We start from the raw sequence: 25,489 nt of genomic DNA, 5'->3' as shown, positions 1-25,489 counted from the left end.
CTGCTTAAACCCAATATATTTATTACCGTATCCTCTCCCAGAATGGAACAACTGGCCGCAGGCACCTCGCTCCAACCACCTCGCTCCACCCTCCATTTGTCCCACCTCAGCTGCCCCTCCCCAGTCATCCCCTCATCCATTTCTTCCCATCTGCTCTTCCTCAGCTGCCCCGCCTCATGCAATTCGCTACAGGACACCTCACCCTGAGCAATTTGCCATGTGGAACAGCTAGCCACATGTGCCGAATGATTACTGCCACCCCACTGGATGAGAGCAGCCATCCGCAGTGGCTGTTCCTGCCCCGAAAAAAAGCAGCGGTGGGCACATCACTTCACTTCCAGCAGAAGTAAATGAGAAGGAGCTGTGCTGCCCTGTTTCGCTCCTCTGCCACGCATCATCACTCCAAATAAAGTCCCGTTCCTTTCAAGAAATTTACTCAAACAAAGTTCTCAGTTGGCGGCCTCGGTGCTTCTGCTCCACGCAAGTCCATTTGCTGGGCTGCCAAATGCTGCCGATCCACCCTGAGGGCAATGGAGTCTGTTTGTGTCTGAAAGGTGCTTTTTCACAAGGCAACTGGACTTTCTTGTCCAGTTCTTCTTCAACTTTTCTTTGAAGACGTTTCGCTTCTCCTCCAAGAAGCTTCTTCAGCTCTGACTGGATGGTGGGGAATGGCAGGATTTATAATCCTTGCATACAGCTGGTCATTTGCATTCTTTTAGTGAGTAGTTGAAGCCCCCCAGAGGCTTATCTGTGTCATCAGGGTCACCTGAGTAGTGCAAATGGGTGTGGAGCCTTCTTGGAACTGCTGAAAGACTGTATTGTAGATTAGAGATAGATGATGTTGTATTCCTCCCCCTCTGTTGAGAGAGGGCTGTTCAATTTTGACAGCCCTCTTTCAAACCAACAGTCCTCTCTGTCCAGTGTGTGGACTTTGCTGTTTTTGAAAGAGTGGCCTTTGTCTTTTAAATGCAGATGGACTGCTGAATCTTGTACTGATGGCTTTGTTCTCCTATGTGCGATGCATTTATGAAGAGGTTGTTTTGTTTCCCCAATGTACAGATCTGTACATAGCTCACTGCATTGTACTACATGTACCACGTTGCTCAGTTTGTGTCTGGGTGTTTTATCCTTGAGGTGGACAAGCTTCTGCCTTAGTGTCAAGGCCATCCAGCACTCTTGCTGCACACTATATACAATGGGAAGGTAGAGACCATCTTCAGTGAATGGATTGGCTGTCAGGACAGATGCCTCTGGAATTTGGCAAGTTATCCTGCACGGCTACTTGTCCCATATGGCAAATCGCCCAAGGTCGGCTGTGAGGCTATGGTGAGGTGCCTGGGGTGAGGTGGCTGCAGCCAATTGTCCTAGGTGGTACCTCGCTCAAAAGAAGTAACTGCGAGAGGGATGTTGGTGTCCTAATGGACAATCACTTAAATATGAGCCAGCCGTGTGCTGCAGCTGCCAAAGAAGCCAACACAGTGCTGGGCTGCATTAACAAAGGGATAGAATCAAGATCACGTGACGTGTTAATACCATTTTACAATGCCTTAGTAGGACCACACTTGGAATACTGCATCCAGTTTTGGTCACCACGATGTAAAAAAAGATGTGGAGACTCTAGAAAGAGTGCAGAGATTAAGAAGAGATTGGACAACTATTTGTCTGAAATTGTATAGGTTTCCTGCCTAATCAGGGTGTTGGACTAGAAGACCTCCAAAGTCCCTTCCAACTCTGTTATTCTATTCTAATTTTCAAATTGTAGTATAACATCTCTACTTGGTTATAAAATGTATTTAATATTACTTTTTCATGTTTTTAGCAGGAAAAAATAATATTGGAAATGCCTTGCAGATCATCCTTGCGTAACAACCAGTCATTCGGTGACCATTTGAAACCATGATGGCACTGAACAAAGGATGCTTATGTCCGTTCCTTGAAGTTATCGCCATTGCAGCACTTTTGTAGTAACAATCAAAATTTGGACACTTGGCAGCCTGCCCGAATTTCCAAGTACAGCATGTTCTTCAACTGCTCCTTCCACCAATTTCGCTTCCCCCCCCCCATAGCTTTTCTGCTCTTTTGGCTGCCTTGCATTCTGCGGCCACCTACCTCTGCTACTCCCAGTTGACCTTTGCTATTTTCTTCCTACCGTGGCTGACAAGGTATGCCTGGCTGACGCCGCTGCTGGCCCTCGTACTGCTTCAGGGTGGCTTCAGAGAGGGATCAGCAGCGGCCTTAATCAAGTGTGCCTCAGCAGCAGTGGAAGAAATTAAGTCAGCTGGAGTGAGGAGCAGCAGAGGGAGGTGATGGAGTAGAGGGCAGCCAAAAGGGCAGAAATGAAGGACGAGAAAGGTAGGTGGGAGGAGTTGGAAGAGGAGGCAAGAGCAGCAGGGCAGCAAAAGGACTGCAACCAGGTCTACTTGGAACTGCGGTCTCTCTGGTATGGCCACGTATTCTTTTGTTTAATGACCGCTTCCCTTATCAGTGGAAGTTTCAGCCCAATTAGGATCGTTAAGAGTGGACTACCAGTACTAGAAAAATGAACCAAGCACACATTCATTGTAAGCTGCTTTTAGATCATTACTGATTTACTGCATGATTAACAGTTATGACTTAAAAGGCTGTTTAAAAAAAGTGATTCCTCTTTTTTTAAAAAAAGCAGAAAATCAAGTGCCACCTTCAATTCCTGATAATTACAAGTACACATCTATTGTGTTTAACTACTTGTCTTCTAGAGATGGGGGGGGGGTTGCTTGTTTTTTGCAAGTTCCCAATTTAATCTAGAGTGCTGGTGGGTCTCCCACTTACATACTAACAAGGCTGGACCTGCCCAAATTCTTCAAATCAGGCTGCCTAAGAGTAATGGATTCTATTTCGGTAAATAACTGTCCATTGTTAGCCTGAATTCCTAATATATAAGTTTTGTTTCTGTTGTTCCAAATGACAAACTTCTCAGCAATCTTTCTGAATCCCAACATTTATGATTATTACAGTTCAAAGAAACCTCAGATTGTTTTGAATGTAAAAGCCCCCAATTAAACGTTGGTGCTGTAAAGGCTCAGTATGATTCATCTGTAGGGTTTCTGGCAAATAATAAAAGTCAGTCCTTATCTATCTGTTCCAACTATATAAAATTAATAAGAGTCTCTGTTTTTGGCTGAGGCTGAGGCAAAAACAGTGACAAATCAGTCATGAATAACCTTAAATGTGCCACAGAGAGTTAATTAGTTGAATCCTGACTTTCCCAAAATTGGTGGTCTTAAGGTAAAAAAAGAAACTTAATATAAAAAAAAGAGAAATATTAAAGTACTATCCATAATTAGTTAATGTCGATGTGACCAGGTCTGTGCAGCTGGATAGGCATGGGCAGGTTGACATGGACGGGTGGTCTCAACCAGATCAGCACAGATGACTTGGTGCAGCCAGATTGGTGCAGATGAGTGGCGGGCGTGGAGGGTAGAGTAACCTGGTCCCACTCCTTTTTTTACCCAATTTCAAATGTCAATAGTGTAAGGTGATTGATTGGTATGGATCAGATCAACTTCCCAGAAGCCTGGCGGTAGCCGATCTGATTCACAACTTGTAAAAGCACAACTTGTAAAAGCGGGGTATAAATGGGATTAAATAAATAAATTAAATAAACCCATCACCTTGCTCTACTGATATTTGAAACCTGTAAGAAAGGGAGTGGGATAGGGGGTCCTTTCCTTCCCCTTTCCCTGTTCTCTTCCTTTCCGTTCTGAGGAGAGCAGCAGGGAGAATCACACGTTGCACCCCCGGATCTGCCGGGTGAAGAAGCACCCTGGTGAGCAGATGGGTGGTCTCTGAGGACTTGAGCCGATGTGGGTGGCTGGGGTGGCAGCCTCATTTGATGCATCCCTTCAGGAAACAGCCAGGCAGGTGAGGTAGGCTGGGCCACGCCTGATCAGAGGAGGAAGAGGAGGAGGGCAATGGGGAAACTGTTCTTGAGGGCGGCAGATTGACCATTGCTGGGGTCCAGGAGGCTCTGCAGATTGGTCTCCCTTTGAGGTTGCAGTTCCTGGGACATAACAAGGCCTAGCTCAGGGGTAGGCAACCTCGGCTCTTTTATGACTCGTGGACTTCAGCTCCCAGAATTCCTGAGACAGACATGCTGAGGGGAAAGGGAGAGGTTTCCAAGCTGAGCCATGCTGGCTCAGGAATTCTGGGAGTTGAAGTCCACGCCTCATAAAAGAGCCAAGATTGCCTACCCCTGGCCTAGATGATAGGAAACTTGGCTCTTTTATGACTCGTGGACTTCAACTCCCAGAATTCCTGAACCAGCCATGCTGAGGGGAAAGGGAGAGGTTTCCAAGCTGAGCCATGCTGGCTCAGGAATTCTGGGAGTTGAAGTCCACAAGTCATAAAAGAGCCAAAGTTGCCTACCCCTGGCCTAGCTCCACATTTGGCTGCCAACAATTCAGGCAGGTGGTGAGCAGCGGCAGCAACAGTGCACAGTTTTGCAACGCTCAGAATGGGGGAAGGCGATGGGAGGGAAGTGAATCTCCTCTTGGTGGTGGTGGGGGAGGATGGCGGGAGGACTTCTTGGGATCCTCACTATCACCCAGACCTTCTTGGACTCCTGCTTCCTTTCCCTCTCACAGAAGTGTGTTTCTCAGACTTCCTCCCTCCCTTCTTTGTAGGGAAAGCTGCAGGCAGAGGGCAGGCCTTTTCTGGAGTGCTCTGGCTGACATCCCAAGCAGTCACCCCTAGAATGGCAGCGGCAGGGCCACAATCTGGACATGCTCGTCGTGGCACACAGTCTAGGCTAGGGGCTTGCCAGGCTGCATGTCCCATCCTGGGAAGTGGGAAGGCACCTGCCCTAATTATGAGTTCTGCCGTTCCACCATGCCTTGGGCCCAGAATGGTACGTTTTTTCTGCTGGGAGGGAAGTGCCTCTTCCCCTCCCCACTTGGTCCGAATAATCCCATGGTAATGATTCCCCACACCATGAGTTGTACCCATCACCGCATCCCTTTGGCTGGCACATTAGGGGCTGTTTCTTTTTCAGGAGAGGAAATTGACCTTTCAATGATGCCAGCCTACTAAAAGCGTATTTGTTTGCAAATATTCAGCTCTCTTAACCCAGGGGTCTTCAAACTTGGCCCTTTTATGACTTGTGGACTTCAACTCCCAGAATTCCTCAGCCAGCGTGCCTGGCTGAGGAATTCTGGGAGTTGAAGTCTACCAGTCATAAAAGGGCCGAGTTTGAAGACCCCTGTCTTAACCCGTTAGATTTCACACACGTATCAAAACTAAAATTTCTAGAACTTTCCTGCCCTTTGTCCGTAACATTTCTTTCTCAGCTGTGACTTATGATTGATACTCATAATTAAGAGACCTGTGTACCTGGTTGAAGCTATATGGTGATGATATGTTGTTGATATATATTGGTTTGTTTTGTTTAATGTTATGCCTAGATTCACTCTAAGCCATGATTTTGCTTAACCTTTTTTAACAGGCAGAGTTGCTCACATATAGTGCTAAGTCATAAAGATTTTGCTTAAGTACTGTTTATTTTGTGGTTTTAATATAGCATCCTAGCAAAATTCTCTTTCATGAACAAATTCTAAGAGCTTGGCTCTCAAAAGTGTTCGGCTTCTTCCGATTTTAATGCTGCATGCATACCATTATGGCTTGTGCCTACTCAGAAAACGTATCAATTGCACATTTCTCCATAAATGTAATCACATCTTTCTATCATACAAACAAACAGTAATGTAAATTATGCATAGATAGTCCTCACTTACCAATCAAGTGATTCAGCAACTATTTGAAGTTACAACAGCACCGAATAAGACTTACAACTGGTCTTTGAAGATGCAGCCATCATAGCGTCCCTAAGATTGCAATTCAGGCCTTTTGCAACTGGTGCACATTTACAATAGTTACGGCATCCTATGCTCATGTGATTGCCACTCATGACCTTCATAGCTGGCTTCCCACAAGCAAAGTCAATGGAGAAGCCAGCAAGGAAATTGCAAGTCATGATCACGTGCTGTCATACTTCACAACCTGCTGTGATTTGCTTAACAGGCACAGTGGAAATAATAATGAACTGATGTTAAGTCGGGCACACGGTGTGATTTTTTTCAACTTACAAGCACATTGAGTAGTGACGGAGTTGCTAGTTCCAACTGTGGTTGGAACCTGACTACAAACAAATACATTGGGCTCAATTTCCCCAATAAAGTCCAACTGAAAATGTGTTAGGTAACAGCACAACAGATTGCATGGCTTTCAGCGCAAGTCATTGAAGCTCAGTTTTAAGGAACACCAAGCACGTGCAAATGGGTTGTAGTGTGACTGGTTTCATAGATCAAATGTTTTTATTCTGTTAAATAAACAACGCTCATCTGCTTTTAAGGATTTAACAGATTAGCAGTTTCTAATACCGAGATCTCAAATTAAGAACTAAAGTATTAATTAGGTTTTATTTTTGTTTTCCATTTCCATCTTTTGGCATACTTTGCTCCTTGAGATTTTATCAAGGTTTCAATCCAATTTCAATCCAATCAGAAACATTTCTACCAAAATCCATCAATGGAGAAACTGCATGGAATCAATCAGCATCTGACAAGGAAGAAACAGTGCAGTTCCGGGCGCAGATATGGGATAATCCAAAGAAATACAACAGGGATGCAGCTTGGATAAAGCAGGTGGAAAAGAATTTAAAAAAAGAAGCTGAAATGAAAGAACTAGTAACAACAGCAGGAATGGTAGAGAAAAGAGCAAGGAAGATCAAGAATTGGTCAGCATCAGGTGAAGATGAACTGCATATTTTTTTATTGAAACTTCTGACTCGTTGCCAAGCAATTTAACAACATACTACAAGGTGAAATTGAAGAGTGGCTAACATCTGGGAAAACTTAACTGATAATGAAAGATCCAGCAAAAAGGCCAATTACCTGCTTACCAACAACTTTCAAATTGCTAACTGGTGTGGTAGCTGATGCAATCCCATAGCAATCTAGTTGAAAACAAGCTCTTTCCACCTGAGCAGAAAGGAAACTGCCCCAACAGCACAGAAAGAAAAGATCAACTCGTAATTGACAAAATGATTTTGGAAAACTGCAAGAAAAGTAAGACCAACCTAAATGTAGCTTGGATTGATTACAAAAAGGCATTTGGCTCTCTGCCACGATTGGATAATCAAGTGCCTAGAAATAAAAGGAGTCAATAAAAACTTCAGAAATGTTGTGCAAAGATTGATGGCACAATGGAAGACACAATTGCAGGTCAATGGTGAGAGACTGGGAGAAATTAATATCAAGAGAGCAATATTTCAAGGAGATTCACATTCACCACTACTATTTATCATTGTTCTCTGTCAAAATTACTGAATAATTCAGGCCATAAGGATCAAATATAAAACAAAAATGCCAGGCTATCCCACCTCCTTTACATGGACAATTTGCAGCTATTTGGAAAAACACCAATATGAAATGGAATCACTGCTCAACACTGTCTATATATATACAGCCAAAATATTGCAATGGAATTTGGACTGGACAAATGCATCACACTCACCATCAAACAGGGAAAAATAGTGAAAGCTGAAGGAATCGAGATACCCCATGGAAACAATATCAAGAGTCTGGATGAAGATAACTACAAATACCTGGATATCCTTCAAGCTAACCTCTAGTACAATGAAGTCCCGAAAAAGGTTAGAGGTGAATACATTAAGAGAGTGAAGAAGATCTTAAAGTCAAAACTCGTGTAGGAAATACCATCAAGACAACACCTGGGCAATTCCAGTCATTAGACACATAAATGGAATAGTGGACTGAACTCCAGAGAACTAAAAGACATGGGCAAGAAGACCAGAAAAATAATGACAATGAATCATGGCCTTCATCCTCGTAGTGACATTGAGAGACTCTACATACCCAGGAAAATAGGTGGGTGTGGAAGGTGGCAAGTACATCAGATGGTTGAAGAAGAAAAAAGTACACTGGAAGAATATCTGAAGGACGGTGAAGAAGATGCACTAAAGGCTTACTGGAGAGACCAAACTGGCCTACAAGAAAGACCAAATGCAGAACAGAATGGAAGCACGGGAAGACAAAACATTACATGGCCAGTACATTAAAAAAAATAGGGAAAGCATATAATGACAAGACCTGGCAATGGCTAAGAGCAGGAAAATTGAAGAAAGAGGTCCAGGGGCTAATTCTGGCTGCGCAGGACCAAGGCTTAAGGACAAATGCATACAAAGCCAGAATTGAGAAGAAAGCAACAGCCAGTAAGTGCCACCTATGCAGAGAAACTGAAGAAATCATGGAACACCCGGTTAGCTGCTTCAAGAAAATTGTACAGACCGAGTACAAGCAATGACATGACAAAATAGCAACAATGGTGTCTTGGAAGATCTGCAAGAAATATCATTTTTCTGCCAGCAAGAACTGGTGGGGCCATAAAATAAAGTCATAGAAAATGAAAAAGCTAAATTGCTCAGGGACTTTAGAATTCAAGCAGACACCACCTGGCACATAACGCCCCAGATTTAAGAACTGTGGATACAAAAGGCAAAAAAAAGTCTGGCTAATGGATGTGGCAATACCTGGAGACAGAAAAAGAGAAGAGAAGGAACTGGAGAAGATAATAAGATACGAAGACCTGCAAATAGAAATAGAACAAATGTGGCAAAAGCAAGCAAAGATAAGTACCAAATGTAGTAGGCGCCTGGGATGCAATCCCAAAACAACTAGAGCACCACTTGAACACCATCGGCATTGTCAAATTCACCGTCAATTGGAAAAGGCAGCTTTACTCGGAACAGCCTTGGAAAGCACTCAGTAGGTAGACAAAAATGCCAAATCCAGTCTGAGCATCTGATTGTGCAACGAATCAATAATTATAATAATGTGGTCATTAAGTGAATTTGGTTCTGCTATTGACTTGCTTGTTGGAAAGCAGCGGGGAAAGTTAATAATAATAATAAAGTTGGAAGGGACCTTGGAGGTCATCTAGTCCAACCCCCTGCTCAGGCAGGAAACCCTATACCATTTCAGACAAATGGCTGTCCAGTCTCTTCTTAAAAACTTCCAGTGTTGGCGCATTCACCGCTTCTGGAGGCAGGTTGTTCCACTGGTTAATTGTTCTAACTATCAGGAAGTTTCTCCTTAGTTCTAGGTTGCTTCTCTCCTTGATTAGTTTCCATCCGTTGCTTCTTGTGTTGCCTTCGGGTGCTTTGGAGAATAGCTTGACTCCCTCTTCTTTGGGGCAGCCCCTGAGATATTGGCAGACTGCTATCATGTCCCCCCTCGTCCTTCTCTTCATTAAACTAGACATACCCAATTCCAGCAACCGTTCCTTATGTTTTAGCCTCCAGTCCCCTAATCATCTTTGTTGCTCTTCTCTGTACTCTTTCTAGAGTCTCAACATCTTTTTTACATCGTGGTCACCAAAACTGGATGCAGTATTCCAAGTGTGGCCTTACCAAAGCATTGTAAAGTTACAAATGGTCACACGATCCCAGGATGATAAATGCATCCCATTTGCCAAGTGCCTGAATTTTTATCACATGATTGTTGGGATGCTGCAACAGACATAAGTGTGAAAACTGGTCATAAGCCCCTTTTTTCAGAGCTGTTGTAACTTTGGTCTCTAAACAAATGGTTCTACGTCAAGGACTCCTGTAGTATTTGAGCAGCTAAGAGGTTACCAATCTTTGGAAACAAATTGCATACATAATTCCTAAATTAGTCTGATCAACAACTCCACATTATCAGAATCACTTTACTCACATTGGCTTATACATTAATCTATGCTTTGTTTTAACTAGGGTTTATTGAATGGTTATCATAGTGGTCTGTCACAAACAATATTTATAAGTCACAGTCAATTGGATTCAAGTCTCAAATTAAAATCCAAACCAAGCAAAATATTTCATTGTTTTTCAATGCGACCTTGAAATACTGTTAGTGAATGAAGCTTAACTCAGGCTGGAAAATGCTTAGAAAACCTCCGCAATGACAGTGCCCTTTTGTTTCCAAGTTGTTTAGGTTGAGAATTAGAAAAGAAATTGCACGATTTCTTGATAACTTGAAAAGCTACCTTTGGAGCTTTTGCACAGCCCTTGAGTTTTACAGCCAGATAAAAAAGCAGAAAAATATTGAGTATTAGAAAAAAAAAAACAAATTCCCAACACTGCTGTATCCAAATTCTAACAGAGTATAAAAGGTCAACTATTACTGCTTCCTCAAAAAATAACACAGCGCGATCCTAAACATCCAGCGACACATGAATGCCCCCCTCCCAGAATGGCCCGATTACCTACACACCCATTTAAAATGAAAATAAATTTTTTATCGTATTCTAAATAATCATCTTCTGGCTCTTTTCAAGACCCAACGAACATTAATTTCAGCCATTTTGTGAAAGGCAAAAAAAAAAGTCATTCCCCACCCACGGGCGTACTTTATTCCTAGCTGCAAAGCGGTTGCCATAGCTATAAGTTAATTAACGACCGCTTCTTGCTTTCCCATTCCATATTCCTATTTTAAAATGGGAGAGGGGACGGTTAAACGCTGCATCCGGGGCAGGCACACCCCCGTTGCACGACCCTGTCATTTGGGAAGGTTTGTTTTGGTTTTTTTTCCCTCTCCCCTGCTTCATGCGTTATTATACTCTTCGCCCTTCCCACGTTTTTAACCATTTGTTTATTATATTAAAAAAAAAAACCGAGGAATTGTCAGGGCGTGGGAACCGAATACGAGCCTCCCTGCCCGTCAGATTGGAAACTACACCTTGGCGGTTCCACTACTCCAAAGCTAAAATTCAAAAGCACCAGGCTTGGTGCGCAGGTGAAGGGCTTTGGCAGATGAGCGAGGACCTCTCCGCGCCAGGTCGTTTTGTCCCGGTACAGCGCCGTCTCCTTTGCCGTCGGGGGTGTTCGCAGCACATGCATCCCCCCCGCCGCCGCCGCCACCCGCCCTTCCTCTTACTCAGCCCTCCCCTCCACAGAGCCGCTGTTTCCCACTGCCCCGCCCTTGCTGCGTTCCAGCAAACGCCAGAGCGCGCTTCTCGCGTAGAAACGGCTTCCCAGCCGCCCCCTGAGCTGCTGTTGCGGAGGAGGAAAAGCGGAGAGAACCTGTGTGTATTAACCGGCGAAGCTCGGGGTTCTTTTTTTCTCCCCCCCTTGGATAAAGCCAAACGGGAGCTCTGCGCCTGGGGGGGTCCCCGAGCTTTGGCGCCTTTCCGGACGGTTGTTGCGGGGAGGCGTTGCTTGCAACAGGCAGCCCAGCCGGTGGGTCAGCTCGGCCTCGGCCAAAATGATCGGGGTGAACAGCATCAACAGCAGCGGCAGCGCCGGCCGCCTGCGGGCGCGCTCCATGTGCTCGGTGCGCTACGGGCGCAACTGCCGCGGCGTGGAGACCTTCTGCTACGGCTGGCCGCAGCGGTCGCGGACCCTCAAGCCCGTCCTCTACACGGACCTGGTGGTCAACCGCTTGCAGAGCCGCAGAAAGAAAAAGCCGGTAAGGGGGTGTTAAAAGAGCCAGGCTGGTGTGTGGTTTCTGCAGGGTTCCGGCGGCGCGCTCTGACGTTACCTTTTCTCCTGCGGAGAAAGGTGGTATTAAGAGGGGAGGAAAGAGCGCGCTAGGCCGCTCTGGGCTGGGTTTATGAGAACAGCCTTTCCCCTCGCCGCTTGGCATTAAAGTTCTCCCCAGCAATGCCTGGACGGAGATGGGTTCGGTTGCGCTTTTGCGCGCAAAGGCGCAAGGTTTTGGAACCGGGGCACCAACGGAGATACCGCCAAGGTAAATCCCCGCAGGTACGGGGTTCAAGACACGGAGAAAGCTGGTTGTACGTTTGCAGGCTCTTTGGTGCATGGAGTGCACACATCCCGAATCTGCGTATTAATTAGCGCGGGCCTATGTGCCAAGCGTGACAGTTTTTGTCAAGGCTCTGTCGTTGTCTGATAGGTGGGTACCCTCTCCATCCATGTGTGTGGGTCCTGCAGCCAGATAGAGCCCTGTAGCAGCTCGCATCAAGATTCATACTAGGGAATTTTATTTATTCCATTTATTCAGAGCAGATAATAGATGGCAGCACCTAGCTTATCAGATAGGTTAAGCAGGCCAGACCTCATTAATAGATCTACGAGGAAGTTGTGGGGTGGGGGAGAGTCTTGAAAGAAAGCAGTGGCAATCACTTGAGTTATTCTCCTCTCTTGTTGGGCTTTTTTAAAATTTGTATTTGTATATATTAGGGTTTTTTTATTAAGTGCTGTAAGCTGTGCAAAGTCACTTTTTGTGAGATGGGAGGCCGTACAAATTTGATGATTACACAGTTGACATTTTATTTTTTTTAAAAAACGTGATCACTGGGACATGCAGTTGCATTACTTTGTAATCTATTGTTGTAAATTTCTCTAATACAGATTGTGATAAATCAGTCCCAAATCCAAGTTTAAAAATATATTTTAAAAAATTTCCATTTCATGAGTTACACATCATTTCCTGAAAAGGAAATTCTAGCATTCTAAATTGGTTAACAAAAACCATTTTTAAAAAAACTACAACACACATCTATGCTACACAGTGTAATACACATGTACCACACACGTGCATACACAATATCCTCATCCTTTTGTTCTACACAATTATAGTAATTTGAAGGAGTGATAGCTGACATGAATAGAGTCACTGAAGCAGTAGGCGTGAGCTTAAATGGACTCCAGAAGATGGTAGAGGACAGGAAGGCCTGGAGGAACGTTGTCCATGGGGTCGCGATGGGTCGGATACGACTTCGCAACTAAACAACAACAACAACCACATAGTAAAAAGGACTAGGGATGACACGATAGCAGTCTTCCAATATTTGAGGGGCTGCCACAAAGAAGAGGGAGTCAACCTATTTTCCAAAGCATCACAAGGCAAGACAAGAAACAGTGAATGGAAACTAATCAAGGAGAGAAGCAACCTAATACTAAGGAGAAATTTCCTAACAGTGAGAACAATTAACCTATGGAATGGCTGCCTTCGGAAGTTGTGGGTGCTCCATCACGGGCTTTTAAGAAGAGACTGAACAGCCACTTGTCTGGAAAGGTGTAGAGTCCCCTGCTTGTGCAGGATGTTGTATTAGAAGTCCTGCAATGTCCCTTCCAACACTGTTACTCAGTTATTTCTGAATTACACAGAGGAAGTAATTAGGCTCAGTTGATCCACTAAAGAGAGAAGATGACAAGGAAGTAACAGGCAGCAGAGAGAAAGCAGAGCTACTTAACTCATTCTTTGCATCAGTCTTCATGAAGAAATAAATTATAGCCGAGCCCACCAAGAAGAACATAACTGAAAAAGACAGACTAGAAACAAAAGTTAAAATAAACAAAAAAATGGTAAGAGAATACCTGTCTGATCTTGATGAACATAAATCACCTGGACCTGACGGACTAACCCCAGAATTCTGAAGGAGCTGGCAGATGTTATCTCCAAACCACTCAAAACTCCTGGAGCACCGGGGAACTACCTGAGGATTGGAAAAGAGCTGATGTGGTTCCCATCAGACCCGGGAAACTATAGACCAATTACCCTAACATCAATACCTGGGAAGATACTGGAAAAAAATAATCAAAAAACAGATCTGCGAACATCTAGAAACAAACAAAGTTATAATTAGAAGCCAGCACGGGTTTGTTAAAAACAGATCATGCCAAACCAATCTTATTTCATTCTATTATCAGGTGACTAAATTGGTGGACCAGCGGAATGTTGTGGATGTGGTATACCTGGACTTCAGCAAGGCATTCCACAAAGTAGACCTCAACCTACTTCTTGGAAAGCTTAAAAAAACTGGGATAGACAGCATCACCGTCAGATGAATTTTTAACTGGCTGACAAACCACACTCAAAGAGTAATCTTTAATGGTACTACGTCTATATGGATGGAAGTAAGCAGTGGGATACCACAAGGTTCCATCTTAGGCCCAGTACTCTTCAATATCTTCATAAATGTCTTAGATGAGGGAACAGAAGGGGAATTTATCAAATTTGCAGATGATACTAAGCTGGCAGGAATAGCCAACACCCTATGATAGGCTTAAGATCCAGATGGATCTTGACAGACTTGAACATTGGGCCCTATCTAACAAAATGAAATTTAACATAGAGAAAAGTAAAATCTTACACTTAGGGAAGAAAAATCAAAAGTACACATACAGATTAATTGAAATCTGGCTTAATAGCAGTAACTGTGAGAGGGATCTTGGAGTCCCAGTGACCAATCAATTAAATATGAGCCAACAGTGGCAGCAGCAGCAGCCAAAAAAGCCAATGCAATCCTAAATTGCATTAACAGAGGGAGTCAATCAAGATCACGTGAGGTACTAATACACTCTATAAAGCCTTAGTAAAACCATATCTAGAATACTGCAACCAATTTTGCTCTCCACACTATAAAAAAGATGTTGAGAGTCTAGAAAAAGTGCAGAGAAGAGCAACAAAGATGATTAGGGGCCTGGAGGCTAAAACATACGAAGAACGGTTATAGGAACTGGGCATGGCTAGTCTAGTGAAGAGAAGGATCAGGGGAGATTTGAAGGGCTATCACAGAGAGCAGAGTGTCAACCTATTTTCCAAAGCATCTGAAGCCCAGACAAAGAATAATGGATGGAAACTGATCAAGGAAAGATTCAACCTGGAAATAAGGAGAAATTTCCTGACAGTGAGAACAATCAACCAATGGAACAGACTGCCTTCAGATGTTGGTGCTTCATCACTGGAGGCTTTCAAAAAGAGACTGGACTGCCATCTGTTAGAAATGGTGTAAGGACTCCTGCTTGGGCAGAGAGTTGGACTAGATGACTTACAAGGCCCCTTCCAACTCTGTCTATTCTATTCCTATTCTATTCCTATTCTATTCTATTCTATTCTATTCTATTCTATTCTATTCTATTCTATTCTATTCTGCTTGAGCAGAGAGTTGGACTAGATGACTTACAAGGCCCCTTCCAACTCTGTCTATTCTATTCTATTCTATTCTATTCTATTCTATTCTATTCTATTCTGCTTGAGCAGAGAGTTGGACTAGATGACTTACAAGGCCCCTTCCAACTCTGTTTATTCTATTCTATTCTATTCTATTCTATTCTATTCTATTCTATTCTATTCTATTCTATTCTATTCTATTCTATTCTATTCTGCTTGAGCAGAGAGTTGGACTAGATGACTTACAAGGCCCCTTCCAACTCTGTTTATTCTATTCTATCCTATCCTATCCTATCCCAGGCTATTCTAGGCTATTCAAGTATCCATCTCAAATTGAGAATGATCAGAAAAGAGGATCAGAAAAGTTATTGATGGTCAATGATCGGATGGATGGACGGACGGACGGACGGACGGACGGACAGACAGAAATGGCCTAATATGATCCTTCAAATCTCCCAGTGGTACAGCCATTGCCAGTGTAACTGATTCCATCCAGCTTGCTCCTGACCATTCATTTTTTCCCCATCATTAGAGCTTTCTCCAGAGAACTAGGTTTTCACATTATGTGTCTGAAGTGTAATAATTTGAATTCGATCCTTTGTGTCCCAAGTGAGAGTTGATTTATTTGATGATCCATTCATTTATTTAATCTGACTTTGTTAGCCTGCTGTATGGCTCTGAAGTCCTAACTTTTCCTCCAGGTCTTTCAGCCAAGCAGTTAGGTGAGCTCTGTTGATGCTGATGATGTGGTTTTGTTTTGGGGATTATTGTTAATTCGGGCATTGTGAGCTTGTACTTTGGTGATGGTTTTAAATTTTGTACATTGCCCAGAGTCCCTGTTGTGATATGGGTGGCTCTGTAAATTGTGTAAATAAATAAACAACCAATCTGGGGGATTAGTAGGCCTTTTTGTGCAATCTTTATGTTCTAACAGGTAGAAGATATCTACCACTTCAGTATCTTTATTGACCGTTCCAAGGCTGGTTGTTGAACTTCCTTTATATTTCTTTATATTTATAGTCCCATCTTTTCAATGTGCTTCTTGACTTTTATTATTAAAGCTTGCAGATCCTTCGCGTTTTCGTCTATCAAAGCAGTATCTTCAGCATAGCTCAGGTCACTGATATTTCTTCTTCCACTTTTAAAACCACACTCCTATTCTTCCAGTCTGACTTCCCTCAATATATATGTTCAGCAGGTAGGTTGAATAAATGAGCGGAGGGGATACATTCTTATCTCACTCCTTTGGCAGTCTGCTTCATCGTATTTTGTCCATACTATGGCTTCCTGATAGGTTATGCATAAAGACTACAAAATGTTCAGGAATTCTCATTTTTCTAAGCGCATTTCACAACTGTATGGAATAAAGTTACTCATAAACTCAAGGAATGGGTTAATGAATGGCAAATCTATATGGGGAGAAGAGTTTTCCTCTTTTAATGTAATACTTTTATCCTGCTTTCATATAGAAGGCTGTTAAACGTAAGTTTCTCCTTATGTTGTTTGCTAAATCAGAATAATTTTCTGTTAAACCATGGATATGTGTTTTTTGAAATGTAGTACTCATAGTGTCATAGAATTGAAAGGAGCCTAAGGGGTCATCAAGTCCAGCCCCATGCACACTACAAGATTCACTATACCACGGGTCGGCAACCCACGGCTCCAAAGCCGCATGTGGCTCTTTGAGCCTTCTCCTGTGGCTCCCAGCCTCCTCCGCCATTTACAGAGACAGAGAGAGGCACTTGCGCTTCCCTTCCCTTCTCTCTCTCTCTCTCAAAAAGAGAGTGGCCTCACGCTGTTCTCAGACAAGCTTATTGGGCGGGGCTCCTGCCTTTGCTGCGTCGAAGCAGGAAGCAGCAGCTCTCTCTCTCCCCCCCCCCTCTCTCTCTTCACTGAGTGGGGGAAGAGGACTGGCAGACCAAGGGCAGGAGAGAGCCAGCCCAATAAGAATGTATGTCAACTTGTCAGAGAACAGTGTGATGCCAGCTTGCCAGGTGAGCAGAAGATCGGAGAGAGGAAGAGAGAGGGGGGAGAGAGAGAGAGAGAGAGAACTCATGCACAGCAGCCTCTTATTTCTTTTTAATTAAACTCTTCAATCAAGCTCCCCCTTTTGTGTGTGTGCGCGTGCAGGTTTTGCGGCTCCCAGTGTTTTTTTTCTCTGGGAAACAGGTCCAAGTGGCTCTTTGAGTGTTTAAGGTTGCCGGCCCCTGCACTATACCATCCACGATAGATGACTTTCCAGCCTGTCTTTGAAAACCTCTAGTAAAGGGGGGGGGGAACCATTCTATCCAATCATCTTTTCTACTGATTGACAATTCTTACTTTCAAGAAATTCTTCTCAATGTCTAATTTGTATCTAATTCCTTAAGTTTTCATCCAATTAATTCTAGTCTTAATCTCTAGAACAGGTGAGAATAATTCTTTTATACCATGACAGCCCTTTAGATATCTGAAGACAACTATCATATCTCCTCTCAACATACTCTTCTGCAAGCTATACATAACTAGGTCTTTAAACTGTTCCTCATAGGACTTGGTTTTCGATCCTTTTACTACCTTAGTAGCCCTTCTCTGGAGTAGTTCCAGTTTATCAATAGCTTCCAGTTTGACGTTGTAGCAATATGGACGCAGGAAAGCAGAGCTCTGCTTTCCGCGCCCGATTTCGCCCTGCTGGGGGTCCTAAAAGGGCCTAAAGTCGCTCCAAAAAGGTGATGAAGAAGGAGGGGTGCCTTGCTGATCACAGAGAAATGGTGGTCTTTCCGTTAAATCTGAGGAAAGCCCTCCAAACCGGCAGGAGAAAGACTGGTTGCATCCCTGCGACCAGCTTTCAGCTACTGACAACCGAAGAAACAAAGCAGATCGTAAACAGCGTAGCCCTACTCTTCCAGAGAAATGGAAAAAACTTAAGGAAACAGTAAACCACCTTGTTGGCTGCTGCAAGAAGATTGCACAAGATGACTACAAACAACGGCGTGACAAAGTAGCAACAATGGCGCATTGGAAGATCTGCAAAAAATATCATTTGCCTGCAAGCAAAAAGTGGTGGGGCTGTAAAATAGCACAAGTCATATAAAATGAAGAAGCTAAAGTGCTGTGGGACTTTAGAATTCAAATAGACAGGCACCTGCTATATAACACGCCATATTTAACAATTATCAATAAGAAAGAGAAAAGATAAAAATACCAGATTCAGTCTAAATATCCGAACTGTGTGAGCAAGAGGTAAACTCAAGACCTCTCTCCCTGGTGGCTGACTATCCAACCCTGAGTAATACTGTCTCACCACTAGCCACTTCACTTTTACAACTAGCATGAAGCTCTATAGAGATTCCTCAATGATTAATTGATCCCAATCAACCTTCCATCATTTATCATTCACCTATTGACCCCCAACCATTTATCAACTCCTTAGATAGTCCCATTAACCATTGGGGAAGTCTTCTCTAAAGTAATTTAAATTCTAACATTATAGGAACATAGAGAGAAAAAATAACATTTATTATTGCCATTATAGTGTAGTTATATAACCCCGAATAAATAAATAATGCTATTTCTTTTACCTCTGCAGGCTGTATATAGTTCTATCAAGAATGAAAAGCTACAGTGGGCCATGTGAGTACCCTGTTATTATCTGTAGTAAAAATTATATTCCTTTTTTTTGGGAATAACTTTGTAATCTTACCCTGTATTTTTTATTTCTACCTGTTTATTTTTCATATAAATCCAAGATGTGTCACAATGAAAATAAAATGTGCTGCTGTCTGCTTCAACATCTTGTTCTAGACCAGGGGTAGGCAACCTTGGCTATTTTATGACTCGTGGACTTCAACTCCCAGAATTCCTGAGCCAGCTAAGTCTTTTATGACTGAGCCAGCCACGAGTCTTTTTATGACTGAGCCAGCCACGAGTCTTTTATGACTCGTGGACTTCAACTCCCGGAATTCCTGAGCCAGCCATGCTGAGGGGAAAGGGAGAGGTTTCCAAGCTGAGCCATGCTGGCTCAGGAATTCTGGGAGTTGAAGTCCACGAGTCATAAAAGAGCCAAGGTTGCCTACCCCTGACCTAAGTCCTCCTGTTCTAAGCGGTGAGCCTCCTAGACCAGAGGTAGGCAACCTTGTCTCTTTTATGACTCGTGGACTTCAACTCCCAGAATTCCTGAGCCAGCCATGCTGAGAGGAAAGGGAGAGGTTTCTAAGCTGAGCATAGCTGACTCAGAAATTCTGGGAGTTGAAGTCCATGAGTCATAAAAGAGCCAAGGTTGCCTACCCCTGCTCTAGACCCCTTCTCCAGTTTGTCGTAATCATCAAGCGGATCATTGTCAGATATATGGGGGAAATAGCCATCTTTTTAGTGGATTATAGCCGTCTTTCTTAAAGAAAGCTGAAATGATCCTGAATTGAATATTCTTGAAATATTTTTGAATACAGGTAGCCCTCGACTTACAACTGATCACTTAGGGACCATCAAAGTTACGACAGACCCCCCCAAAAGGTATTTACAACCCAGCCCCAAAGTTTTGTCTGCTGTAGCACCCCTGCAGTCATTCACCCTTATGACCAACTGCAGAGATGGAGCAGCGTGTACACCTTTACCTACCCCCTCCCTCATGTTGCCCCACCAGATCCCCATGGGCACTGGGTCTTCTTTGCCACTCCACCAGGTTCTATGCACTCTTTCCACCCCCTGTGATCAATCGCTCGTCTACTTTTCGAAGATCCCCAATCCTCAAGGGGGTCAGGATAGGGAAGGAGGAAAGGTCTATTCCAGGGGTAGTCAACCTTGGCTCTTTTATGACTCGTGGACTTCAACTCCCAGAATTCCTGAGCACGAGTGTTTAGGGAGCCAATCAGGTGTCATCTTGTTTTGGCAACGAGCCAATCAGACCACAGTAGGATTCAGTTATTGATGTCATGTATTGAAGCTGAGAGGAGGACATTTGTCAGTGTGTTATGTGACCGCTATCACGTTGGTTGGGTTTTTTTGTGTTCTTTCATTGAGTGAGCTTGTAAAACATAAAGTAATGGTGCAAAGAGTTGACTGGTTGCCCAGAAAGCGATGTCAAATAGTATTATTAAGTGAACAAGGCTACGGTTATAAAGAAATTAGAAGAAAAATTGGTGGAAACTTAACCAAAGGTGGCATTTCTACTGTACACTTTTCCCAAAAGGTTTCCACAATTTTGGCCACTACTATAGCTTTATGGTACACGCTGAAGGTGAAGAATGAATCCTCTATATGCTTACCATTGCTCTGGCTCTGTGGAAGATGAGAACTCTTACAGAGCAGCTTTATAAGGGCTACATTTTGAAACCTGTCCGTGTACACAGTATGTAGCAGAAATCCTTTCTAAATTCAGCTCATCAATAATATTTATTTTGTGACAGCATTTCAGCTGCATAAATCTCAGTGACTTCTAGATACAAGAGATATAAGAAAATTCTAATTCTTTGCTGCCATTTTGTATAAATATGCCCACTGTTGGACACATCACTAATGATTTTGGATAGTTTGTGTGGATGTACCAGGAATTAAACAACTGGCTCTCACACACCCAAACCCCAGGAGCATTTGTATAGAGACTGCATCTGGGTTGCACAGATTTGGGCATTCAAGGGAGATAAATCCTTTGTTACCAGCTAATGGTTGTTAGATTAAGTAGGTCAACACTCCTTTGGGGAAAAAAGTTGATTGGACAGAGCACTCAGACTGTAGAAACACTGCCTCTACGCACACGGTACATAGTAATAGGTGGTTGCTGAATCATTTATATCCTAGTCAAGAAAACCCCAATGACAGCCCATATATTTCCCAGATTGGCTCTGACGCTACTGGCTTTTTGCAAGACCCTGAAGGTATGATTTGCCAAGTAGATTATGGGAGTATGGTGGAACTGGTGCAGTGGCTGCACTGATTGTTCAGGTGAATGGCATTATGGGCTGCAAATTTTATATGATATTGTGTCTGGCTCTCTCTCTCTGTGTAAAACTTTTAAGCTGTTGTATTGTTCTTATTTGTTGTTTTTATATTTGTTCTAAATATTTCTAAGCCACCCACAGGATGGATAGATAGATAGATATAGATATAGATATAGATATAGACAGGGCTTTTTTTCTCATAGAATGCCTAGAACGGAGTTCCGGCATCTTTTTTGGATGGAACCTTGTAGAGTAGGCAAAGCGGGTTGTATTACGTGTGTGAGTTCCGGCACCTTTTTTTTTTTTTAGAAAAAAAGCACTGGATATAGATATAGAGATAGGATAGAGAGAGAGAGAGAGAGAGACAGACAGACAGACAGACAGACAGACAGAGATACAGATACAGATACAGATACAGATAGATGCAGATAGATAGATAGATAGATAGATAGATAGATAGATAGATAGATAGATAGATAGATAGATAGATAGATAGATAGATGTGTGTATGCAATGGGAAACGTCCGGAATGGACTTCCAGAAACGGTATCTACACACAGAACTGGTTGTTCACCTATTTGAATCCCACCACTGACTCTCATTCATTCAGACCTTAAATATCCAAATCTTTCCTGTGCTGGCCAGGCAATAATAATAATAATAATAATAATAATAATAATAATAGTAGTAGTAGTAGTAGTAGTAGTAGTAGTAGTAGTAGTAGTAGTAAAGTTGGAAGGGACCTTGGAGGTCATCAAGTCCAACCCCCTGCTCAGGCAGGAAACCCTGTACCATTTCGGACAAATGGCTGTCCAGTCTCTTCTTAAAAACTTCCAGTGTTGGAGCATTCACCACTTCTGGAGGCAGGTTGTTCCACTGGTTAATTGTTCTAACTGTCAGGAAGTTTCTCCTTAGTTCTAGGCTGCTTTTCTCCTTGAACTTGATCATTAAAACCTGGTGAAGATTTTTTCCCCTATGGCTATTCCATGATGATAGGGAGCATGAGAGCTTCAGAGTGATTTTTTCAAATAATGTTATTAAAGTACTATATAAGGAATAAAAATTATACAAACTACAACGATATAAAAGAAAAAAGTGTGAGGAAGAAAAAAATCCTCTTTCACCCCAACAAATATGCACAATTTAAATTTATTGCCATGTCTTAAGTTGCAACCGAAACTCTCTTCACCCTGTATCTAGTTTCTCAACTAAAAACACAATCCCAAATTGTTGTCGTTCATTCCTTGTCAGCAAAAGTCCAGTAAATATTTAGTAATTAGTAATAATAATTAGTAATTAGTAAATAATCATTAGCAATTAGTAAAACAACTAATTATCTCTTATCTTTGAGCAAATAAGCCAATTTTTGTCGCTTTTCAGAAAGTCCTTACAACCTATCTCTTTTCTATACCTAGTAAAAAAAATCATCCAAGTATATCTTCTGTAGACATTAAAGCATCATCCTCTTTCATTTGAAACTGTAATACATCCTTTTCTGCATCCCTCTCCTTCCTTGTCACATTTATATCCAGATTAATTTCAGACTTACCCAGAATATCTTGTTCTTCTTTCCATTGCATCCTTAATTGTTTATCAATCATTTCTGAGAATGACCACTTGTCAAAAATCTTCATAAACTTTTCTTGGCATTCCATGCAAAAAAAAATCATTAGAATATTTTTCCATTCTTTTGTTATCCTCTACCTCCCTCTGGTGTCCAACTCTAGTATGCAACTTTTAAAATCTCATCTTGTTCCAAAGTTGTTTTTCAAAAGGCAAATGGACTTTCTTGGGGGGGGGGGGGTTCATGAAAACATTCTGAATTCTGAGAACTAGAAAACTAGTTCTGAGAAGAACTGAAGAAGCTCCTTGGATGAGAAGTGAAACATTTTCAGGAAAACAAAAACACAAGAAAGTCCAGTTGCCTTTTGAAAAGCACCTTTGGAACAACCAATGACCTGGATAATTGAAAATCTCCATAGACATCCCATTATCTTGCTTTATCTAGCAAAGGGGTAAGCGCCAGTGGCACTTTCTCATGAGAAAAGTTATTTCAAAAAATTAAAAGATAACGATTCCAAGTCATCCATCCCACTTAACCTTGAACTTACCCATCAATGGTGGTGGAGGGCAATCTCCTTGGCCCAGAGTTGGGGCCCATGTTGGCTGGACAGTCATCGTCTGGGTGATTGCAAGGATGGCAACCAACTGGGGTGGTCAGTAGAGCCATTGGTGGGGGTATAGCAGGTGCTGTGTTGGGCATGGCTGTAGGGCCTGGCAGCATTGTGGCGGCTCCTTGCGCTGGAGGATCTAACCCCCTTAAACAGCAACATTAGTCCTGCAGAAAAAAAAACGGAGAGAAAAAGTTAGAAGAGAAATTTCACTTAGGTTTGTCAGGGTATTGGTTATGAAAGCGTTTAACAAGTTTAGGAACCCTAACATGGCGGTAGTCAACCCAACCTTCCAGAAAGCTAGGTATTGGAGATTTCCCCAGGGTCTACAAAAATCCAAAATACTACGAACCTCAAAATGTTGCTCCCCCTCAATCATTAATGGCTTGGGGGTGGCAGAAGTTCTGGTCTAAGGAAGGAGGTAACCTTGAGTTTTAACAAGCTACAATGGAATACAGGATGGACCCATTGAAGGGACATGGGCAGGTTTAATTCTACAGTTACTGGATTAATGATGCGTTTGATGGGGAAGGGCCCCACATATTTGGGCCCTCACTTCTTTGATGGTTGCAGAGACTGTATGTAGCGGGTGAACAGATAGATACAATCTCCGATGTTGAAGGCTTTAGGTTCCACATGTTTTTTGTCAACTTGCTTTTTATCCATGAGCCTCCTCTAAAGATTTCCTTACAACAGGCCACGTATTGCAAGTGGAGTGACCCATTCCTTCAAGGAAGACACGGGGGTCACTCAGTGGTAATTCAGGCATCGGGCTGAAATGTTGTCCTGTAGCCACCCTCAAGGGAGTGAATCCAATGCTACTATGAATGAATGGAATTATTATATACCACTTCTGCAAAAGGCAGTAGGTCAGTCCAGTTATCTTGTTGATAGTTAATGTAGCACCTCAAGTATTGTTCCAGTACTGAGTTCGTACATTCACATACTCCCATTCGTTTGGGGGTGGTGACTAGAGCTAAGCCCCTGATTGGTACCAAGGAGGTTTAAAAATGCTCACCAGAACTTGGAGGTGAACTGCACCCCCCTGTCTGAGATGATGCATTGGGGGCACTGTGTAGTCAGTAAATATGCTGTACGAATAGTTTGGCTTGTGCATATGTGGAAGGGATCTTTTGATATGGGACAAAATGCACCTGTTTTGAGAACAAATCGGTTATCACTCATATAAGCATATTTCCTCACTTTCAGTGAATTCTATGAAATCCATGGAGATCTCTCTCCATGGTGCTGATGGTTCCGCTATGGTTTGAAGGAGTCCTGGGGTTTTCCCTTGCCACCGCTTGGCTGAAGTGCATATGGGACAACTCTCCACATAGCTTTTAATGTCTTTTTTCAGTGAATGGCCACCAGAACTACTGCTTAACAAGGTGTAAAGTTTTAACAAACCCAAAATGTCCAGCGGTTTTAGAGTCATGACTTTTCCCCAACAACACCATTCTTTGGCTCTCTGGCATGAGTAATTTAGCCCCCACCCAAGCCGCTCCATCTCAAACTAAGCACTCATTTTTGTGGCATTGAAACCAAGTGTCTTCCTTTAGTGCAGCTTTAAGGGCCGCAGTTCATTGTCCTTAGCCTGTGCTTGGGTGGTTACTGGGGCAGCCAGCTGGCAAGACGGGATCACTGGTTTCATTACGTCTGATTTAAAGCAATTATATTGAGGCATTCGTGATAAAGCATCTGCTAGGAAGTTCTCCCACCCACCCCACCCCCGGGAAGGTAGCATAGGATAAAATTGAAGTGATTAAAGTACTTTGCCCAACAGACTTGCTTGGGCGATAGCTTCTGCGGGGTTTTCAGTGCTTTGAGATTTTTGTGATCAGTCCATACCTCAAAAGGCACTTTGCTCTCTTCGAGAAAGTATCTCCAGATCAGAAGTGCCCAGCATACTGCATAAACCTTTTTCTCCCATACCGCCCACCTTCATTCAGTTTCTGACAGCGTTCTAGAGTTATAAGCACAGGGTTGCAACTGACCTCCGCTCATTTTTCTGTAATAGTACAGCCCCCACAGCTATGTCACTAGCATCAGTCTGAATGACAAATGGCTTATTCAGGTCTGGATGTTTCAGAATGGGCTCCGCTGCAAACCACTATTTAAGTTTCTCGAATGCTGCCTGACATTCCATAGTTCATTTCAAGGGCTGGCTGGGTTTAGGTTTGTCCTCCCCATTCGTTTTTAAAAGATTGGTGATGGGAAATGCCACTTAAGCAAAAGATGGGATGAACTAGTGGCATGGGGAGGAACAGACTCAGACTCAACCCTTCCAAGACCGAGTGGCTGTGGATGCCAGCGCCTCGGCATAGTCAGCTGATTCCATCGCTGACTATAGGGGGCGAAACTTTGGCCCCCTCAGAGAAGGCACGCAACTTGGGAGTCCTCCTGGACCCACGGCTGACATTGGAAGATCACTTGTCGGCCGTGACCAGGGGGG

General features: G+C 43.0%; 1 protein-coding gene across 1 annotated transcript in view; it reads left to right on the top strand.

Moving 5' to 3' along the window:
- PSD (pleckstrin and Sec7 domain containing) overlaps positions 1–25,489 on the top strand; it is a 73,923-nt gene that overhangs the window by 28,623 nt on the left and 19,811 nt on the right. Inside the window, 1 exon segment of the mRNA XM_029285720.1 lies at positions 18,520–18,563. Within this exon segment, the coding sequence (XP_029141553.1) occupies positions 18,520–18,563 (44 nt within the window).

Source organism: Protobothrops mucrosquamatus, unplaced genomic scaffold (genome assembly GCF_001527695.2).
Source record: "Protobothrops mucrosquamatus isolate PMUCROS unplaced genomic scaffold, P.Mucros_1.0 scaffold2116, whole genome shotgun sequence".
Lineage (NCBI taxonomy): Eukaryota > Metazoa > Chordata > Lepidosauria > Squamata > Viperidae > Protobothrops > Protobothrops mucrosquamatus.
Note: the sequence above shows the minus strand (reverse complement) of the source record. Positions and strands in the feature narration are given on the sequence as shown.